Source organism: Engraulis encrasicolus, chromosome 11 (genome assembly GCF_034702125.1).
Source record: "Engraulis encrasicolus isolate BLACKSEA-1 chromosome 11, IST_EnEncr_1.0, whole genome shotgun sequence".
In the NCBI taxonomy this organism is placed as follows: Eukaryota; Metazoa; Chordata; class Actinopteri; order Clupeiformes; family Engraulidae; genus Engraulis; species Engraulis encrasicolus.
Window position 1 is genome coordinate 31,397,100 of NC_085867.1, and position 20,120 is coordinate 31,417,219.

Below are 20,120 nucleotides of genomic sequence, written 5' to 3' on the forward strand. Positions count from 1 at the left end.
TCAATTGGGCACCTGAGAGGGAAACAAAAAAGTCACAGAAAGAAAGAGGGAGAGAGAGAGAGAGAGAGAGAGAGAGAGAGAGAGAGAGAGAGAGACAGGGAGACAGAGAGACAGACAGAGAGAAAGAGAGAGAAAAAAGTAAGAGAGAGACAGACAGAGAAAAGAGAAAAAACAGAGGAGAGTGAGTTTTCACACTCGAAATCCCCCAAGAGCCACGTGCACCCCTGGTGTTTTGACTGAGGGTGGCCCCGTAAAGAGGGGAGTTGACCACTCAGTGTTCCCCATGTCTGTTAACGTACGTCTGCCCTCGTTGCAGGAAACAAAAAAACAAAAACATTCCAATCAATGTCTTTCAAGCCTCATGCACCCAAACAGGGTTGGTTTTTGCATTTGTTTGGTTTCCCCCTTTTTTTAAACTTCAAATCAAACACTAAACCGCTCCACACACATCTACAGTAAACACAACAAAAATGAAAATGTTAGGGCGTGAAAACACCATGCAGTCCAATCGGTACCAGAATCAGTTTGTGGTTTCTGGACCTGCGATTGAGATTGAGATGAGAGCACACTAGCTGATGAGCTGAGGTGGGGAGGGGGAGGGGGTTTAATGTTTGACAAATTAGAAGGAGTGTGTGTGGGTGTGTGTGGGTGTCTGTGTATGTGTGTGTGTGTGTGTGCGTGTGAACTGCTCCGTGCAGTGAGTAAGGGGACCTCTAGGCAGCCACCACCACACACACACACACAGACACACACATGTACACACACATACTCCCATTCACAGTTACACACCTGTCCACAGTTTATCACTACGTAGCTGGACAGATGGACTGGGAATGAATCATAACAGGCAAGGATGGGTGGTAAGGGGAAAGAAAGACAGAGATTGGAACTTTCTTCTTTGGGATGGAAGATAAAGAAAACCAACCAAACCAACGAAAACAAACACAAAACGAAAAACCGAAAACCGAAACCAAAACCTCCCAAAAACAAACCAAACAAACAAAGAAGAACACCAGAGATGCCGTGCGGTTTTTGGGGGTTTAGGGAGTTCAGCGTGTTCCTCTGGGAAGGCACATACGTTTTTGGCTTATGACCCGCACTGCGACTCGATCCTGACAGCGATCCCCAGTGTACTCTCTAAGGCACCTGGGGGAGGAGGGAGGAGGGAGGAGGAAGGGAGGAAAGGGGTGTGGAGGAGGAGGAGGAGGAGGAGGAGGAGGGGTGAGATGCAACAACAATAACAACAACACTGGGCACAACGGGAGGGACAAGAATAACATACAGTATGTACACTATACCCACACTTGCACTTACACTGACAGACACACACATACAGAAGACAGTCACAGATGTACACAAGATGTAGGGAGGTTACTTTAGATTCTAGAACACACACATAAACACGCACACACATGCATATGCACACACACACACACACACACACACACACACACACACACACACACACACACACACACACACACACACACACACACACACACACACACACACACACACACACACACACACACACACACACACACACACAGGGACATACAAGCACACACGCACACACACAAGGCACAGGGGGATACATAACACTCCCTCAGAGGTGGACATCTTGGATGCAGATAGCGAAAGTCTTGCAACATATGCTTTCCAGCTAATTCACTCATGCAGCTGACGCTGGCTGAACAAGCTAATTACCGAAACCACCTGTGTTGTGAGCACAGGCAGGAAAACGTGGCCAGACTTTCACTCTCTGGTCTTTCATTTGTCCGCCTCTGACTTATACATACACACATGCACATACACACACACACGCACGTACACACGCATGTACACACGCACACACATGCACACACACAGGCTACAACAGTACACCCCCACATACAAACACACACATATTTATGCACATGAAACAACATCGTAATGCTTTTGTGGTTACATACGTCAGAACAGTAGGGCGACACGATAGCGTGCTAACGACGCCAACGCGCGGTCTACATATGCATATACATGCTACCTGTTTGTACAGCACCACGCTTAGGCTCTCAATAATGCATTCACTACCGCATGCTTTGCCAATTGGTAAAACTTTCATGAAACCGATGAGCCGCCACTGCTCTGACGTCGGCAACCTTCCTTCAGATGGAAATACAATATAGTACAGTACACGGTGCATACAAGGACAAGGTGGATGAACGTCTGGCATTGAATGCAGTGCGGGTGTGATGTTTCCTAAAAACCCAATGCCTCTCTGCCTGCCTCTCTGCCTGCCTCTCTGTCTGCCTACCTGCCTTGCTGGCTGTTATTGTAAACTGCGTGACTCAGTAGAAATGATTGTTCTGTACTGTACTTTCACTTTCACAGTGGCTCAGCACCTTATCTCATGGATATCGGCCAAATCCAAAGGGCTGCACTGAGTTCATGGCTGGTCGGTGAGTCCCAATTTGACCTGGCATAGTAGCATCATACAGACAAAAATAATATCAACTAAGAAAGTAACAGTGGTGGTCGATGTCAAATTTAGCTGACTGTATGCTTATCAAATGGATATGGGGTAAACACAAGCGAGGGCTACACTGAGTTGAGGTCACGACTGGCCTGAGAGTCCCAATTTGACCTGGCATAATAACAGCCTAGAGATAATAATTTAATAATAGCGATATATTAATATATTAATATCAACTAAAAAAGTAATTTGGGAGTCACAGTGGTGGTGGATGTCAAATTTAACTGAGTACGTACGTATATGCTCGTCATATGGTGGATATGGGCCCAACAAAACGTTAGGTAGAGAGGGGTGCAATGAGTTCATGACTGGCCTGCGAGTCCCAACTTCACCTGGCATAGCAGTAGTCTAGAGATGTATAATAGGAATATTAGAGTTGCTTTTACAATATTAATGTCAACCAAGTGCCACATATTCCACATGGCCTGGTTTTACCTGCCTAGTGTATCCAGGTCATTGGCTGGTTGACTGATCACCTGGTTCAGGTGGACAGGTAAAAGCAGGTCATTTGGAACATGTAGCACTGGATTGTCATAAGTAATAAATGCAGGTCGTACATAACTGTGCTCATAGAGATATTATATTAATAGCAATATCTACCAGGAAAGTAAATTAACAGCCACAGGGGCGGTGGAGTTTATTTTTCTGACCACCTCGAGTAGTAGCACTGGAGACACAATAGAGTTAGATAGAATATAAATCGCAAACAAGGTGAATAGGCAGTCAAATTGATGGTGGATGACAGCCAACTAAACTAATAATTGCATGTGTACAAATTGGTTTCAGTTTATATACTGCATAACATTTTTTTTTTAAATCCCCATAAGCGATGACATGTAAAAATGCTAATCAACCATCCACAACAATCACATACACACTGCCGTCAATGCCACACGTTCCAACCTCTTCAGAGTAACATGGTGAAGAAAACACATGACAACACATAACAACAACAATGCATGACAATGACATTCAAGGGATTTTTCTTTCAGGGGTTGGGGGGGGGGGGGGGGGGGCTGCACTTTGACAAGCATGTTTGAGTGTCACTATGCTTTGTACTGTGCTGTACGTGACGTGAGGTGACGTGTCTGCAAAACCCCTTTGGCCTCATGCAATCATGTCTCCCATCTCCTCCTGGGCTTTTGTTTTTGGTTCATGTCATACTTACCCGCTTGAGAGAGACTCCCCCCCACTCTCCTACTGTGCACACTCACATAAAGCTATTGCAGAGCACAGACAGCAGCCACAGTCAGTCATTAAGTCATCCACAGTTTGGTTTAATTAGAGGCGAGGGGGGATATGTTTCCGGTCTGTGTGTGTGTGTGTGTGTGGAAAAGAGGAGAGAGAAGGAGAGAGAAAGTAAGTATGTGTGTGAGGGATGGAGTGATTAAGTGGACGAGTGATGGAGTGAGTGCTCGGGTGTGTGTGGGTGGTCGTGTGGTACTCCGATTAGGGGAGAGGACGACTGAGTAGAGTTCCGGTCTGCATCTGTGTGCGTGCGTGTGTGTGTGTGTGTGTGTGTGTGTGTGTGTGTGTGTGTGTGTGTGTGTGTGTGTGTGTGTGTGTGTGTGTGTGTGTGTGTGTGTATGTGTGTGTGTGTGTGTGTGTGTGTGTGTGTGTGTGTGTGTGTGTGTGTGTGTGTGTGTGTGTGTGTGTGTGTGTGTGTGTGTGTGTGTGTGTGAGTGTGTCGTGATGCACAGCCGAGGTCAAATGGTGCCGCGTGGCCCTGGCGTGGCTAATGACATGCCACGCCGCCTTCCAGCGAGCCAAGCCATCCCTTCCCAAACCTCCCCTCCCTCCTCCTGCTCCACCTTTTAGCAAGTCGAACCCTCCACCACCCTTGCCCCTTCCAACAACCAGCGAGCGCTCCATTCCCAACTCTCCTCCCTCCCTCCTCCTTCACCTCCCCCCACCCACCATACGCACCCCTCCTACTCTGTTTCTGCCAGCTACACACCCACATTCCCCCTCCTCCTCTGTTTCTGCCAGGAAGTATTTAAAGGACATTAGATCTGAGGACAGTGGTTTTGGGTGTCATTTTAGACCCCAACCATGCACTATCACTACCGCCCCCTCCTCCTCACTCCCACACATCCTTTCGTGTGTGTTCCCCTCTGCGTGTGCGTGTGTGTGTGTGTGTGTGTGTGTGTGTGTGTGTGTGTGTGTGTGTGTGTGTGTGTGTGTGTGTGTGTGTGTGTGTGTGTGTGTGTGTGTGTATGTGTGTGTGTGTGCGTGTGCGTGTGTATGTGCCTGCGTTGTGCATGTGTGCGTGCGTGTTTGTACGTGTGTGCAGTAGTGTGAATTCGTCTCTCCATTCAGACATAGCCCCCTTTTCCTGTTGCTGTAAAATGTGGATAATTCAGGAGGAAAGGGGCTTTGGGTTGGGCGGAGAGGGCAGAGGATTTAAGGAGGAAAAGTCTCCTTGTTTCGGATCCTCAGCTTTCAGCAGACCATCTGCTGACTGATGACAGAGTTGGGGCTGGGTTTAGGGATGGGGATGGGGATGGGGCCTGGACTAAAGCCTCACTGAAGTGGATATTGTGGCGTGACAGTCCCTCCAATCGCTTCCAGCTGTGGGTGTACGTGTACGTGTGTGTGTGTGTGTGCGTGTGTGTGTGTGTGTGTTTCTGTGTGAGTGTGTCTTATGGGGTCTCAACAGCTGGAGCTGCTTCAGTCGCGCGAAGAAGGGAGAGAGAGAGAGAGAGAGAGAGAGAGAGAGAGAGAGAGAGAGAGAGAGAGAGAGAGAGAGAGAGAGAGAGAGAGAGAGAGAAGGAGAGATAATGTAGTCTAGAGTAGCGAAGTGTAGTCTGTGTATGCATGGGTGGGTAGAGTGCGTGGGCGGAGGCCGGGGGGTGAGAGACAAGAGGGAAAGTGTGTGTGGGTGTAGGCTGTAAGTGTGGACACGTGGATGAAAGACAGATAGTAGAGGAAATGTACTGTAGTGTGTGTGTGTGTGAGAGAGAGTGTGTGTGTGTGTGTGTGTGTGTGTGTGTGTGTGTGTGTGTGTGTGTGTGTGTGTGTGTGTGTGTGTGTGTGCATGTGCGTGCTAATGTCTGTGTGTGCCTGACTGTGTATGTGTCTGGGGGAATGCTGGATGAGAGAGAACGAGACACAAAAAGAGAGAGGGACACAGACAGAGAACGAGAGAGAGAGAGAGAGAGAGAGAGAGAGAGAGAGAGAGTGTGCTGGATAAAGAGAGAGAGAGAGAGAGAGAGAGAGAGAGCGAGAGGCAAAGAAAGAGAAAGAAAAAGAGTGAAAGGTAGAGACAGAGAGAAAGAGTGAAAAAGAATGCAGCAAACAGATGCCGTGTTGCTGACAGGCTGGGCTTAGCAGGGCTAACGGCTCAGGTACGGTCCTCATCACAGGCCAATCCACCGTGGAGGAGCCCCAAGCCCAGAGCCCAGAGCCCAGAGCAGGCATCAGACGACAGGCAGGGCAGGGAGAAAGGGGTTCACTCAGAGGGCTAGACTTAAGCTGCAGTCACACCCATCGCTACTAGTTACTCGCTCAGCAAGAGAAGTCAATTGAGTGTTTATGTGTTCCAGTGATAAGCTGCATTCACACACGCCGGTACTATTTACTCAACAGCGAGAGAAGTAAATTGAATCTTTATGTGTTCAAGCGGTGCGAGGCCCTGACAGACGAGGAGAGTATAAGCGATGCGATGTGGTTGGATTCCGAGATAAAAAAAATATTTAAAGTTTGTGCGAGTAAGCAAGCAACCAATTGGAATGAAAAATTACGATTATTGACACTTAAGCTCTCACTGTTTGCAGTGGCAGATATCCTGCAGGAATGTTAACACGCGTTCCATGAGCGAGTGGCGAACAAGTGAGTGAGCTAGAAGTGAGTAACTAATATTGTCGTTTGTGGACGTAGCTTAAAGGGGTATGCCACTATTTTGGGGCTTAATACAGTTAAAATCGTTGGCTGGGGTTTGTAAAGGTGGTAAAGTGTCTTATTTTTCATGTTAAGCGTTGTCTTGCTTTAAGACAAGTTAAAAGAGGGAATATGTCGCTAAGCTAGTGAAAGCCAATGGATCCGTGTAGCATTGTAGCATGCTACACGGAAAAAAAGCATGCTACACTTAAAGCAAGACGACGCTTAACATGAAAAATAAGACACTTTACCACTTTTATAAACCCCAGCCAACGATTTTAACTGTATTAAGCCCCAAAATAGTAGCATACCCCTTTAAGACCCTTGTTGCACATTCTTGTGCGAATCTGCCGTTTCTAATCGCCACATACTGTGGCAACTAAACACTAAAAAGTCCATTGGTGTCAAAAATCCGGTCCAGAAGCAAAAATCCTGCCACAGTTTCCATCCAACACAGGTGAGGCTTGTCTACCTGTCCTGAGTGTTCTTTGCGATCAGCTGATTCAGAGCTGGTTTGATCAAATTTGTGGCAGGATTTTTACTTTCTGAACCCGGGATTGACACCTGTGCCAAAGCCCTCTGCCTTTTGGACATCTAGCTCTGACCAACCTGCACCATTGTGGCCACTTCACTGCAGGTGGAATAAGATCGGACAAGTCCATCTGTCTATCTAGCGGATAAATCTTCGATGCATAAATCCTCGCATTAGCTAGGTATCCTGTCCTATCCAATCCTATCCTGTGGCAAGCGATTCCACGACAATGCCATGCGATGCATCACCGGCTAATCTGATAACGAGGGGCAGGAAACGCTAGATAAAGGGCATATCAATGATACCGGCACATGATGGCGGCACATGTGGGGAGGGGGGAGGTTTTTTCCCCCTGTCTCTCTCTCTCTCTCTCTCTCTCTCTCTCTCTATGTCATTGGGTAATGATGGGGCTTGAGTTCATGTGATGATGGAGTGGGGTAGGATCTGGAAGTTGTGCTGTGGATATGAGGGAGAGGGTTCCTCCCTTCATTTGCTGAATTTAGACCTACGTATGCAGAATGGCTGTATCCTGTAACGTGAACCAGTGAACGTGTTACAATAAACTAGCATTCAATCTCTGTCTCTCTCTCTCTCTCTCTCTCTCTCTCTCTCTCTCTCTCTCTCTCTCTCTCTCTCTCTCTCTCTCTCTCTCTCTCTCTCTCTCTCTCTATGAATGCAACATGGTGAAGGATTGTGGGTGAGGTAGGTGGGTGGGTGGGGTAGATGGGTGGATGGGCCGGTTGTCATGCTACACCTTCCTGCCCTGCGCTGGCTGTTTCCCGGCTGAGTTCCGGTCACACTGCGTATTGAGAGCTCAGCGGTTTGCTCAGCGCTCTGGGGACTCCTGGCAGACGGCTAGCTATTTCCGCTGCAGATACAGATATTTCTGACAATCCATAATGGGCCATGATGGAGGGATAGGGAGGGACGGAGAGACAGAGAGAGAGAGAGAGAGAGAGAGAGAAAGAGAGATGGAAGAAGGGAGAGAGACGGGACGATAGAGAGAGAGAAAAATGGAGGGAGAGAGATGGAGAGAGGGACACATAGAGGATGGATAGAGAAATGCAGAGGGAGGAAGTCAGGAAAAGGGGAGACAAGATGGCAGATGAGAAAGAGTAAGAGATGCAGTGCAGAGAGAAAATGAGCGAAAGACAGAAAGTGAACAGGAGAGATAGAGATTGATGGACAGACAGAGAGAAGGGAAAGTGAGGGAGAGGGAGGATGGCAGAGAGAGGGAGAGAGGCTGGCAAAGACCGTCAATTAGGTAGACTGATAGATAGACAGACAAACGGATAACAAGATGGATGGGCAGCATCCCAATAGACAAATAGAAATAGACAAATAGCATTCACAGACCAAAGGACAAGGCATGGGAGGGAGAAACGAAAGGCAAATAAGACACAGATAGAGAGGGAGACAGAAAACACAGTGGCATACTGACTGACTGCCTTTCCCTCTTCTCTCCATCCACCTCTTTATCCTTCCCTTTATCCCTCACCCTCTTTATCTCCATCTCGCCCTCATTCCCTCATCCACATCTGTCCTGTCCTGTCCTGTCCTGTCCTGTCCTGTCCTGTCCTGTCCTGTCCTGTCCTGTCCTGTCGCATCTCTCCACACTCCCTGCTTGCTTGCCGCATGGAAAGCAAAAGTCCCACGAGACAGCAGCATTTTTCTGCTTAGTCACCCGGGTATTTAAGACAAACCCAATCTCGCTGGCTGGCTGGCTGGCTGGCTGGCAAGGCAGACGCTAAGAGTCCCTCTTATGTATTATTGGTTGGCGCCGGGCCAAAGTGTATCCTTGGCAATGTCAAGCCTCTTCTCCGCTCCGCACACGGAGGCACTTTACAAGGAGGTGGGGAGGGAGAAAGAGGGAGAGAGAGAGAGAGAGAGAGAGAGAGAGAGAGAGAGAGAGAGAGAGAGAGAGAGAGAGAGAGAGAGAGAGAGAGAGAGAGAGAGAGAGAGAGAGAGAGAGAGAGAAGGAGCTGAGCTTGAGGAAAGCTAGGCTATACTGGGCTGGGCTGGGTCGGTACTGTATGGAGATGGGCGGGGCTGGGTATAAGTCCATGGAAGGGTGTGTATGGGCTGCTATGGTTTAAACGTGACTGTGAAGATTCTCATTCATCCAGGTCATCTTAGACAACAGAGTTCAGCCCCCCCCACCCCCCTTCTGGTTTTGAATGTGCTTCACTTGCATGTTACAGACAGCTGTATGCTGTTGCAAAGACTGCTGTTCTTACAATACATGCCCTCCTCTTCCTCTTCCTCTTCCTTCTCCTCCTCCTCCTCCTTCTCCACCACATGCGCTGGTGGCTGTCCGGGAGCCATGGCACTACATGCGCATACACATGTGTGCACACGGACCAGGCCCACTGCTACCACTGCATCCCTCCCCCTCCTCTTCTTCCTCCTCTTCCTCCACCTCCGTCCCCCCTTCCTCATCATCCTCCTCCTCCTCCTCCTTCTCCACTATATGCTCTTGTGGCTGTCCAGGAGCCATGGCACTACATGTGCATACACATTACTTGCATGCACACAGACCAGCCCTACATGCACAGTACGTAGCACTGAATCCCCCGGGCATCTTCTCACAGCTCAACAATTGGCATGTATATTTGTACACCGCTTGTCCTCTTTAGTAAGTCGCACTGGATAAAAGCCCCGGCTAAGTGCAATGTAATGTAAAGTAAAAGACAGTACATACAGTATGTGTGGGTGGATGTCATGTTTCTTTTGAGCTCCTGTATGTATGTACTGTACGCACATCATGGTATCTTTAAGAGATCTATTTGTAGATGTGCATGTGAAGCTTATGAGGGATATATGCACACATCCAGACATGTATCACATAAAGATTTTATGAAGTTCATACATGTATGTGACCTGTCAATGTGTATACGTAGATGACACCTTTGTACGATGTTGTAGAATATGCCGGTGTGTACATGATGTCTCTGTTAGCTTTAATCTCCCTCAGGATAAATCAAATGTCTTTGTGGATGGAGGGCTTTTGGTTGCCGGAAGGCAGAGTGCCAACTCCTAAATATGTCCCATTTATCCAGTGACAGCACAAGAGAAAAGGCCCAGACTTTGGATGCAGTAAATCTCTCCAGAATACCGCTCCTGTTGTCCGAGGAGTCGTGTGTGACAGAGAAGAGGAGGAGGAGGAGGAGGAAGAGGAGGAGGAGAGAAGGGTGGCATGATGAAAAAAGAAGAGAGAGGGGAAAGGAAAGGTGAGCACACAAGGGAAGACAAGGGGTTGGAGGATGAGGAGGAGGAGAGGAACAAGGAGGAGAGTGGGACAATAACAGCAAGGAGAGAAAGAAGAAAGAGGATGAAGAGAAATGGAGAAGAGAGGAGGAAGAGGAGGAGGGGTAAGGAGGAAGGAGGAGGAGGACAGTGGCTCAATTAAAGAAGAAGAGAAAGAGGAAAAAATAAGAGAAATGGAGAAAAGAGGAGGAGGAGGAGGAGAGAGGAGAACGAGGAGGATGACGATGAGGAGGAGGAGGAGGAGGATTAGGAAGAGAGAGAAGGCAGGAGAGAGGAGGAGAAGGAGGGTGATGATGATGATGATAATGATGTTGATGAAGATGAAGAGGAGTAGAGGAGACAGGAGAGAGGAAGAGGAAGAAAGAGGAGATGTTGCATTGAAAAAAAGATGAGGACCTCTCCACCTGTAACACTTCCTCACAGCCCAGTTCTCTCTATCATTCCTCTCCCGTGAACGTACACTACTGTTGGCAACTTACAGCAGTCCTTAGTCTTTCTCTCTCTCTCTCTCTCTCTCTCTCTCTCTCTCTCTCTCTCTCTCTCTCTCTCTCTCTCTCTCTCTCTCTCTCTCTCTCTTTCCTTCCTCCATCTCATTGTGTTTGTCTCTCTGTCTCTCTCTCTCTCTCCTCTCTGTGGGCTTTCGTGAGCGTGACAGCTTAGGAGCGCAGGCCCCCGTGATGTGTGTGCAGCAGCGTGCTCATGATTCTCTTTCATCTCGTGGTGGCCCGTTTGATAACGCAATTAGGAACAACAGAGCTGCGCACGCACACACACTCACAATACATCCTTAAGCGCCGGACAACATCCCACTGATGCTGTTTTTCCCCCTCTCTCTTAATTTCTCTCTCTCTCATTCTCTCACTATCTCCCCTCACTTTGCTTTCAATGCTTTGCCTCTCCCTGCGCACTAAGCATACACACTCTCTCTATCTTTCTCTGAATGTGTGTGTGTGTGTGTGTGTGTGTGTGTGTGTGTGTGTGTGTGTGTGTGTGTGTGTGTCTGTCTGTCTCTCTCAGCCTCTCCCTGTCTCTGTCTCTGTGTCTGTCTGTCTCTGTCTCATTTCAAAGCTGTGAGGAGCTTTGCGTGTCGTTATCCCCCAATGGAAACCTGGGAACGGATCTATATTTAAATACTCCGGGGGGATCCTAATTCAGTGTAAAAAAGAAGCCCTGCCACTTACGCTAAGAAGCTTCTGGATAGAATAGGCTGTGCTGAGAGCACAATTTGTTTCACGAATGCGAGGAAAGGAACAATCCTGTTTGTATGTGTATATGGCATGGATGTATGTACACATCTATGCATGCATGCACGAAAGGACAGACCACACGCATCCTCCCGCTGCAGAAAGACAGAGGATATGCAGAAAGAAAAGGAGAGAGAGAAAGAAAGATAGATAGATAGATAGATAGATAGATAGATAGATAGATAGAGAGAGAGAGAGAGAGAGAGAGAGAGAGAGAGAGAGAGAGAGAGAGAGAGAGAGAGAGATTGAGAGAGAGAGAGAGAGAGAGAGACACAGAGTGAGAGAGACAGAGAGAGAGAGATTGAGAGAGAGAGAGAGAGAGAGAGAGAGAGATAGAGAGAGAGATAGAGAGAGAGACAGAGACAGAGACAGAGATAGAGGAAGTCAAGAAAGAGAGAGAGACAGAGACAGAGACAGAGACAAAGACAGAGAGAGTGGAAGTCAAGAAAGAGAAAGAGAGAGAGGGAGGGAGGGAAGGGGGGAGGGGAGAGGGATACACAAGGCCATCTTATCCACAAAGGCAGATTGGCGCCCATTAAAATGAATGTGTGTTCTGCCAGCTTCAGGAAGCACCCATGGCTGCGACACTTCCTTGTGTTCCTCCTTGCCCATGAAGAATGCAGCAGCAGCAGCGGCAGCATCAGTAGCAACGCAACAGGGTGTCACTACCAGGGCATGTGTGTGTGTGTGTGTGTGTGTGTGTGTGTGTGTGTGTGTGTGTGTGTGTGTGTGTGTGTGTGCGTGCGTACGTGCGTGTGTGTGCGTGTGTGCGTGCGTGTGTGTGCACGCGCGCGCGTATGTGTTTGCACCTGTACCGTACGTGTGTGTGAATGTGCGTGTTCGTGCATGTATGTGTGTGTGTTTGTATGAGTCACAGTACACGAGTGGTGACACAGCACTGAGTGCTGTGACGGTGGTACAGTAGTACAACAACGTTTCACAGTGGGGCGCCCATGTTGTGTGTGCACGTGTATGTGTGTGTGCGTGTGTGCATGTATGTGGCCGTTGATGCAGGGGGTGTAGAGAGGGGTGCATGGAGCCAGGGCAAACGTGTGGCAAAGGAGCACCAGGGGACACCCACATACAGGCATAGTAGTAGTGTAGTAGTGGTGGCGGCAGCCATGCCATGGGCGGTAAAGTGGCGCTTAGTTTAAAGAAACTCCTGCACACTGACCATTTCACTGTTCTTTCTTTAATAAACGACGTTTCGGTACTGTGAAAAGGTCAGTGTGCGGGAGTTTCTTTAAACTATTGCTGGGTGACCCATGGTGCCATCTCCGACGCACCTGCCAGCTGAGGTGTGCGAAAAAAGCCGAAGTTTAACGGTTAAGTCGAGTGACATGAGCCTACCAGCAGAGCTTCTGGTCATGCGTGTGTGTCATATGTGTGTGTGTAGCGGGGTGGCCGTTTGAGCGGATGGTGGAGAGAGAGAGACATGGAGGCCACCTGCAGAGAGTAATACTAGTAGTGGAGTAGTAGTGTGGAGCAGTGTTTCCCAACCTTTTTTGTCCTGCGTACCCCCTAAGCCATTTTGTCATATGATGAGTACCCCCTCACCCTCATTCATGCTCTATTCCTCTATCCCAATGTGACTACACTCAATATATTTGCTATTATTACATTTTTCCGCGTACCCCCTGATGTGTGCTCGCGTACCCCTAGTGGTACACGTACCCCTGGTTGGGAAACACTGGTGTGGAGGGGTGTACAATAGAGTGGGTGGGTGGCCGGAAGGGTGGGGAGACAGACATGGAGCCTACGGTACCTGCAGAGTTTCTTGTGTGTGTGTGTGTGTATGTATGTGTGTGTGTGTGTGTGTGTGTGTGTGTGTGTGTGTGTGTGTGTCTGTGTGTGTGTGTGTGTGTGTGTGTGTGTGTGTGTGTGTGTGTGTGTGTGTGTGTGTGTGTGTGTGTGTGTGTGAGAGAGAGAGAGAGACATGGACCACCAGGGACAACGAGAGGAAGCTATAGAGTACTTCTAAAGGGGCAAGGGGAGGATGGACTGTGCTGTAGAGACGTCGTCAGTCAGATGGATGGGTGATGGGGAAGAGAGACAGACAAGGAGCCTACCGGTAGAGTTTCGTGTGTGTGTGTGTGTGTGTGTGTGTGTGTGTGTGTGTGTGTGTGTGTGTGTGTGTGTGTGTGTGTGTGTGTGTGTGTGTGTGTGTGTGTGTGTGTGGTTGGTGGGTAGGCGGTGGGGTGGGGTGGGGTGGAGAGGGAGAGACCGGGAGGGACAGACATGGAGCCTACCGGTAGAGTTTCGTGTGTGTGTGTGTGTGTGTGTGTGTGTGTGGGGTTGGTGGGTAGGCAGGTGGGCGGTGGGGTGGGGTGGAGAGGGAGAGACCGGGAGGGACAGACAGCCATGGAGCCTACCTGCAGAGTTTCCTGCTGCTGCCGTAGGTCACCTCCAGGGTAAGACACTCGCCCCCGTTCACGCAGTACGCCTTCTCACTCTCGTTGCATGGCGTCATGTGACTCGATATGGTCCGCACGGAGGGCGTGGTGCTCTGCACAGCTGCGGGGCCAAAAAGAGAGAGAGAGAAAGAAAGAAAGAAAGAAATAAGGGGAGAGGGGGGCAGAGGAAGAGAGGAGATGGAGAGAGAGAGAGCGAGATAAATGCTTAGCTAGGAGGTAAGGCTATCACATCCGGAACCTCTCACTCCTCTTTCTCTACCGCAGCTCTTTGGAGTCAATATGCCACTGCGGTATTTCAGGTTACCCAGAACTCATGTGCTGTGCAACACTGCATCCGATATCAAATTGTTATCCTAAAATGGCGTATATACACAGTACAAAGTGTGAAATATGCTGACATTCAGAATGACTTGTTTCTTACAGTACACACTCACGAGTTAGAAATAAAATAAAATAGCAGAACTGAATATAATGAGGTAGATTAGCTTTGAATGGATGCAATGCCCCCCCCCCTCTCTCTCTCTCACACACACACACACACACACACACACACACACACACACACACACACACACACACACACACACACACACACACACACACACAGAGAAGCACGCACACACGCGCACACACACACACACACACACACACATGCAGACAGCATATTCCAGAAACACAAAACCACCCACGGCCGGCGTACTCATTCAGCATTACGCTGAATCAATGCGGCGTGGATTACAAATGTCTTCCCCTAAACATCCGCTCAGTGACATTGTTTTAAAAATAAAAGCTACACTGCGGTGGAGACAGGTAGTTTAGCATCTAAAATAAACGAGAGGGCTAAAGGCAGCTACGACATGACACACTTTAAAAAATGAACCAGCGAGTCTAATGCAATTATTGAGCTGGGCTGAAATGCCAAGGTAGCATCCATCACTGCCGTGCACTTCACTTTAAATCAAATTACACTTTAAAAGTTTGTCGGGGGCTAAAAAGCGACTGAAACTATGATTAAGACTACAATAGCAAAACTTTACAACTTAAAAGAATATAATGGGCAGCAAGACAACTTCAAGAAGCAAGTCATGCCATAACAACTGAGCAACAAATGCTAAATGTTAACTGGGAAAAAAAAACTTAACAATATTACTAATGCACAATGCAGAAAAAAGGGAGACGTGCTAATCTATAAAAGTCTGAATAAAAGGCATCCGAACCATTAGCCATGTCTCCACGAGATACGAGAGTCGCTTGCAGCAGCCGTAAAAGCAAAAGGGTAACACTCTGGATCCCTCCTGCCTGCCGGTCGTTCGTTCGGCCCTCACCTGTGAAGTTCCTAAAGTATCTGGCAACCCGGAGCCTCATCTCGATCCGTTCTGCTGCTCGCAGCACCCGGCACCTTGCACACGCTTGGCTTTCCCCTGCTCCCCTCGCCGACAGGACGGGACGGAACGGACAGATCGAGAGATATACGGCTGTACCGTACGGCCCCCCTGTCTCCTGTGCTGATAGACAGATATACGGCTACTATACGGCTACTATACTGCTAAAGCTACAGCTACAGTACTCTGGCTCCAAGTCCAAGCCACGGGCTCAAGGCAGTAAAACACCAGGTCCAACCCCCTCCGGTGCGCAGCATGAGTAGTGTGAAAGTCTTATAAACAATTTGGGGAAGTATCCCTCGCTCTACCCAAACCCCCCCCCCCCCCCCCCCCCCCCCCCCCCCCCCCCCCCCCCCCACCTCTCTCTTCACCCCCCCCCCTCACCCCTATATCCAGGCCACTTATCCTCCCCTCAGCAGTAGCATTTCTGTCCCTTCCTCCCTCCCTCCCTTCTCCCTCTCCCTCCCTCTTCAACCCCCCCTCCCCACCACCTCTTTATCCGGGCCATCCGGGCTCATCCTACTCTCAGCAGTTCCACCCCCCCACCCCCACCTCACACACACACACACAGATACAGACACACACACACACACACACACACACTCCCCACCTAGCGCACCTACAGGCTTCTGCCTCATCCACACGTCACTTCTGGCACCGCCGGCCGCATCTCTTACGCATCGGAAATGCAGCTGTGCGTCAGAGTGACTCGTGTGGTTGACAAGACAGGACGGGGTGGTCAGTACAGTAAGGGCCTCTCACCGGCAAACAAACGCAAACAAGGTGGGCGGGTTGACGTGCGAGCTTTGGAGTGTGTGCATGTGCGTGTGTGTGTTTGTATTATTAGTGTGAGGCTGTAAGTGAGACACCCCATCATCACTGACAGATTTAAAGCTGTGACAAACAATTCCACCCCCTCACCCCCCCCCATTTGGAACAATCTGGAGGTGTGGATGTGCATGCACGTACAGCATACACCTCCACACATACGTACATGCACCTTTCAACCACATCTCACCCCTACTTCCGCCTCCCCCGCCCGAAACTGACAGTGATTAGGCTGTGAGAGAATGTAATGGCCACCACGGCTACGCTGACCAATCGATGGCAGTCTGAGTCGCGCGCGTTCAGTGACTGTGGGAGCTGGGTCTCCGTGGCCACCCATACAGATTGGCTCATTTGCTGCAGCTATTAATGCTGCCCGAGTCTAGAACTTACAGGAAGAGAGAGAGAGAGAGAGGAGGAGAGAGAGAAGAAGAGAGAGAGAGAGAGAGAGAGAGAGAGAGACAGAGACAGAGACTATGGACTAAGGACTAAGTTGGCAAAAGTGGTATATACGTTTATGTGAAGGGAATGATGGAAAGTAGATGGTGGGTATCTGTGATAATTATCTACCTGCTCAACCTGAATCAGCCAACCAAACAACCAAACTGAACATCCTCTACTAAAAAAGTGCCTTGTTATTCCACTACGATTTGCTACCCAAGCGTCCTCTCCCCCTAATACGATTTTGCATCACATCGACCTGTTTTTTTTGTTCGTTTGCAAGTGAAAGCACAACAGTTTCGTGATCGCAATGCTGAGAGACAATTCATGGATGTTTCGGAAATTGGCTGCATGATCTTGGTCTGTGTGCTCTGTGTATACCCCAGCCGGCCGTCTGCAGACAATTGGTTTTCCTGACTATCCTGGCAATGAAATGACACAATCTTTTTTATAGATCACTGACGCCACATCCCTCTTGTTCTCTTCTCCTGTCCTCTCCTTTTTTCTCTGCCGTCCCTCGCTCGCTCTCGTTCAGGTAGCGACATACATAGTTAGCTCGAGCCATTTACCTTTCAGGTTTTCTAAATCTAATTCCCGTTTTTATCTCTCCGGCCCGGTTGGTGGCTGTTACTCCCAATGGGAGACCAACCAAACACGGACGAAATAATTGACAATTGGCAAAAGGGATAAAAAATGGCTTTTGTCGCTCAAATCGAATTATATTTCTGCGAGCTCCATGCTACCCATTAGAGCAGGAGACACAAAAGAGCACGACGTTAAGCCCTCGTTGTACGCAATCAGGCCAGGGCTGCAATCAGGTCGAGGCCAGGCAGTATCCCATTTCTGTGGCTTCGAGACTGGTGGTGGGTGGTGGGGGCTGTCACATCACACACTCGACACTGCAGCAATGCACACACAGATGTCTGTACCACTCTATACTCTGCACCAGAGCCATCTAATAACAGAGTTACGCCACTCCCATAGACCTCTATGGACCAATCTTTCCACAGCAATGGCGGCTCTCATGGAGCCTTACGGAGCGTTAACATGGAAATCCCCATTGACTTTAGTTCTATTAGAAGTTACTTAGTTCCAGGAGGTGGCCATAGAACACAGAAAATGTGGTAAAGGTAATGTAATTTGTTTGTACTTAATCTTTGTTTGGTATGTGATGGTTCTGTGTTAGTTTCCAACGAACAGAAGTTTACTGTTAAGAACATTTTAATCTACACGAATCACATCACCAACCGACTTCCTGGTCCCCGGTTTGCGCAACTCTGTTATTAGATGGCTCTGCTCTGCACTACCAAAGTGAAAGTGAAATGAAAGTCAATCCCATTGGTGACTGTGATCACATGACACTTGGACTCAACTTTGACCCCACTATCAAACTTACGGTACGGTTACTACAAAAAGCTTGATTGGCCAGTATGACAAATTAATTTTTCTCAAGTACAATGTTCACATAGTTATACTACACTTTTCCTTTATACGGCAGTCAACGATGATGAGTGACATTATTTCACACTTTTTAATTTTAATTCTGTTCGCAACAACCAATGGCACTCCTGCCAGGCTGCTTAGTCCGATTACAGCAGACGCTTTTGACGAATGCACCTCGAGGCAAAAGATTATCCCACCGGATGGTGTCACCATCAACTGACTGGCTGGCTGGCCGGCTGACGCAAATATTTGCTTTTTGATATGCCGATCCAGCGCTGCAAGATGTACACACACACCCACTCACACACCCACACACACAAAAACATGCACGCACACACACGCACGCACTCACAGACAGACAGACAGACAGACACACACACACGCAAACACACACTCAAACACACACACACACATGCAAACACACACACAATGTCAGTGTCAAAGCGTCCCACTGCTCCTCAAGGTGAACTCCAGTTCTCTCTGCCTATGCTGCTCACGTAAGGATCTATCATATCTAAAAGACAACAATGACCGTGGATGCTGTCAGAAATGGGAAATGCCTTTGGGAACAGGCAATCACACACACTTGCTGGCAGGCACAAGTCCACACAGGCCCACACACACACACACACACACACACACACACACACACACTGTGCCAATGGCACAAAGATGAACCCTACATTGAGTCTCCTTTCCCCACCGTAGTTAACCTTTCAGCGTTTACCGTAAAGCCTCCAAATGTCATCACTGTGGTCGAAGCAAAGTTAATCTGGAGATCGCGAGAAACCATAGTCTGCTATTGCTGGTGAAGACATTACTAAGGGAATTAAATAGATGCCCACACACACACACACACACACACACACACACACACACACACACACACACACACACACACACACACACACACACACACACACACACACACACACACACACACACACACACACACAGATATCACAGACGTCTACTACACGTATGGGATTCATTTCGATGTTTCGATTGCAGACAGACCATCAAGGTGACCCGGCTGCACAGGCTGGTACAGGGAGGACAAAAAAAAAGAGAAAAGGGGCCAGCCCACAGAGTTGATAGAGGCATATATATACAATATGTGTGGGCGTCAGGAGGCTTGGTGGGCAGGGGTTGGTGCTATCTTTGAGACAGCAGTGCCCGTTTTGGGTTTCAATGCAGCAGAGCCAAGCCGGGTGGAGCTGAGCTGACGTTTTTTTTCCCTTTTTTTTCTCCCTTGCGCCCTCCTCGTTCCCTAAATGCTGGCTGGCTGGCTGGCTGGCAGGAAGGCTGATGGAGGCCCGTGCTGTGCCCATATCGATCGCCTTCCATTTGAATCCCTCTCTCTCACTGGCTCTCTCATTCTCTCATTCTCTCTCTCTCTCTCTCTCTCTCTCTCTCTCTCTCTCTCTCTCCATGCCTCCGCCTGTGCTCTGCTGGTGGAAAGGAAACCCAAGACCCCTGTGCCACGCTGCAGAGGAGACACGGCACTGCACTGCATTATCATGCAGAGCCAGCCAACCGTCTCATCCTTTACCACCACCACCACCACCGTCCCAACCCCACAAACTCCTCCATCCATACCAGCAGCATCCCCACACCCTCCAGCCTGCTCACTCTACCCTCCCTGACCAGCCCCACCCACCTCCTGCTCCACCCTCCACCTTCCAATCCCACTTACTCTCCTCCACCTTACAACTTCCCTGAGCCAACAGGATTGTCCTTTATCACCACCACCACCACCACCACCTCCACCGCCTCCTCCCTCCTCCATCTACCCCTATACCAGCAGCCTCAACTCCATCCTCCCACCTCACCTCCCTTTTGCTGCAGCTCCTGGTTATCCTCCTTGCTGCCATCCCCTCCACTCCTCCACATCCCCACTCCCTCCTCCTCCACCTATACCGGTCTCCACCAACACAACCTCCTCCACTCCTCCCATCCCGCATCCTCCTTCACACCCCTCTGGCCCTCTCCCCTCCCTGCTGCTGCTTCTGCACGTGTGGGTATCTTTGCTGCCACAGCACTTTAGCTACGGCTGCTACTGCTGCTGCTGCAGCTGACATCCTTTACCAGCCCAGCCCAGCTGCCGGCTGTCCTCCCGGCCCAGCCCAGCCCAGCCCACCTCAGCCCAGCCCAGCCCAGCCCACCTCAGCCCAGCCC

General features: G+C 49.2%; 1 protein-coding gene across 2 annotated transcripts in view; it reads right to left on the reverse strand.

Annotated features, from left to right (window-relative positions):
- The window catches only part of nrg1 (neuregulin 1), a 92,391-nt gene that overhangs the window by 16,200 nt on the left and 56,071 nt on the right, over positions 1 to 20,120 (reverse strand). For both annotated transcript variants that reach the window (XM_063210441.1, XM_063210439.1), the window contains 2 exons: positions 13,810 to 13,951; positions 1,079 to 1,146 (listed from right to left, as the gene is read on the reverse strand). In XM_063210441.1, the coding sequence (XP_063066511.1) occupies positions 1,079 to 1,146; positions 13,810 to 13,951 (210 nt within the window). The remainder of the gene's footprint in view (positions 1 to 1,078; positions 1,147 to 13,809; positions 13,952 to 20,120) is intronic.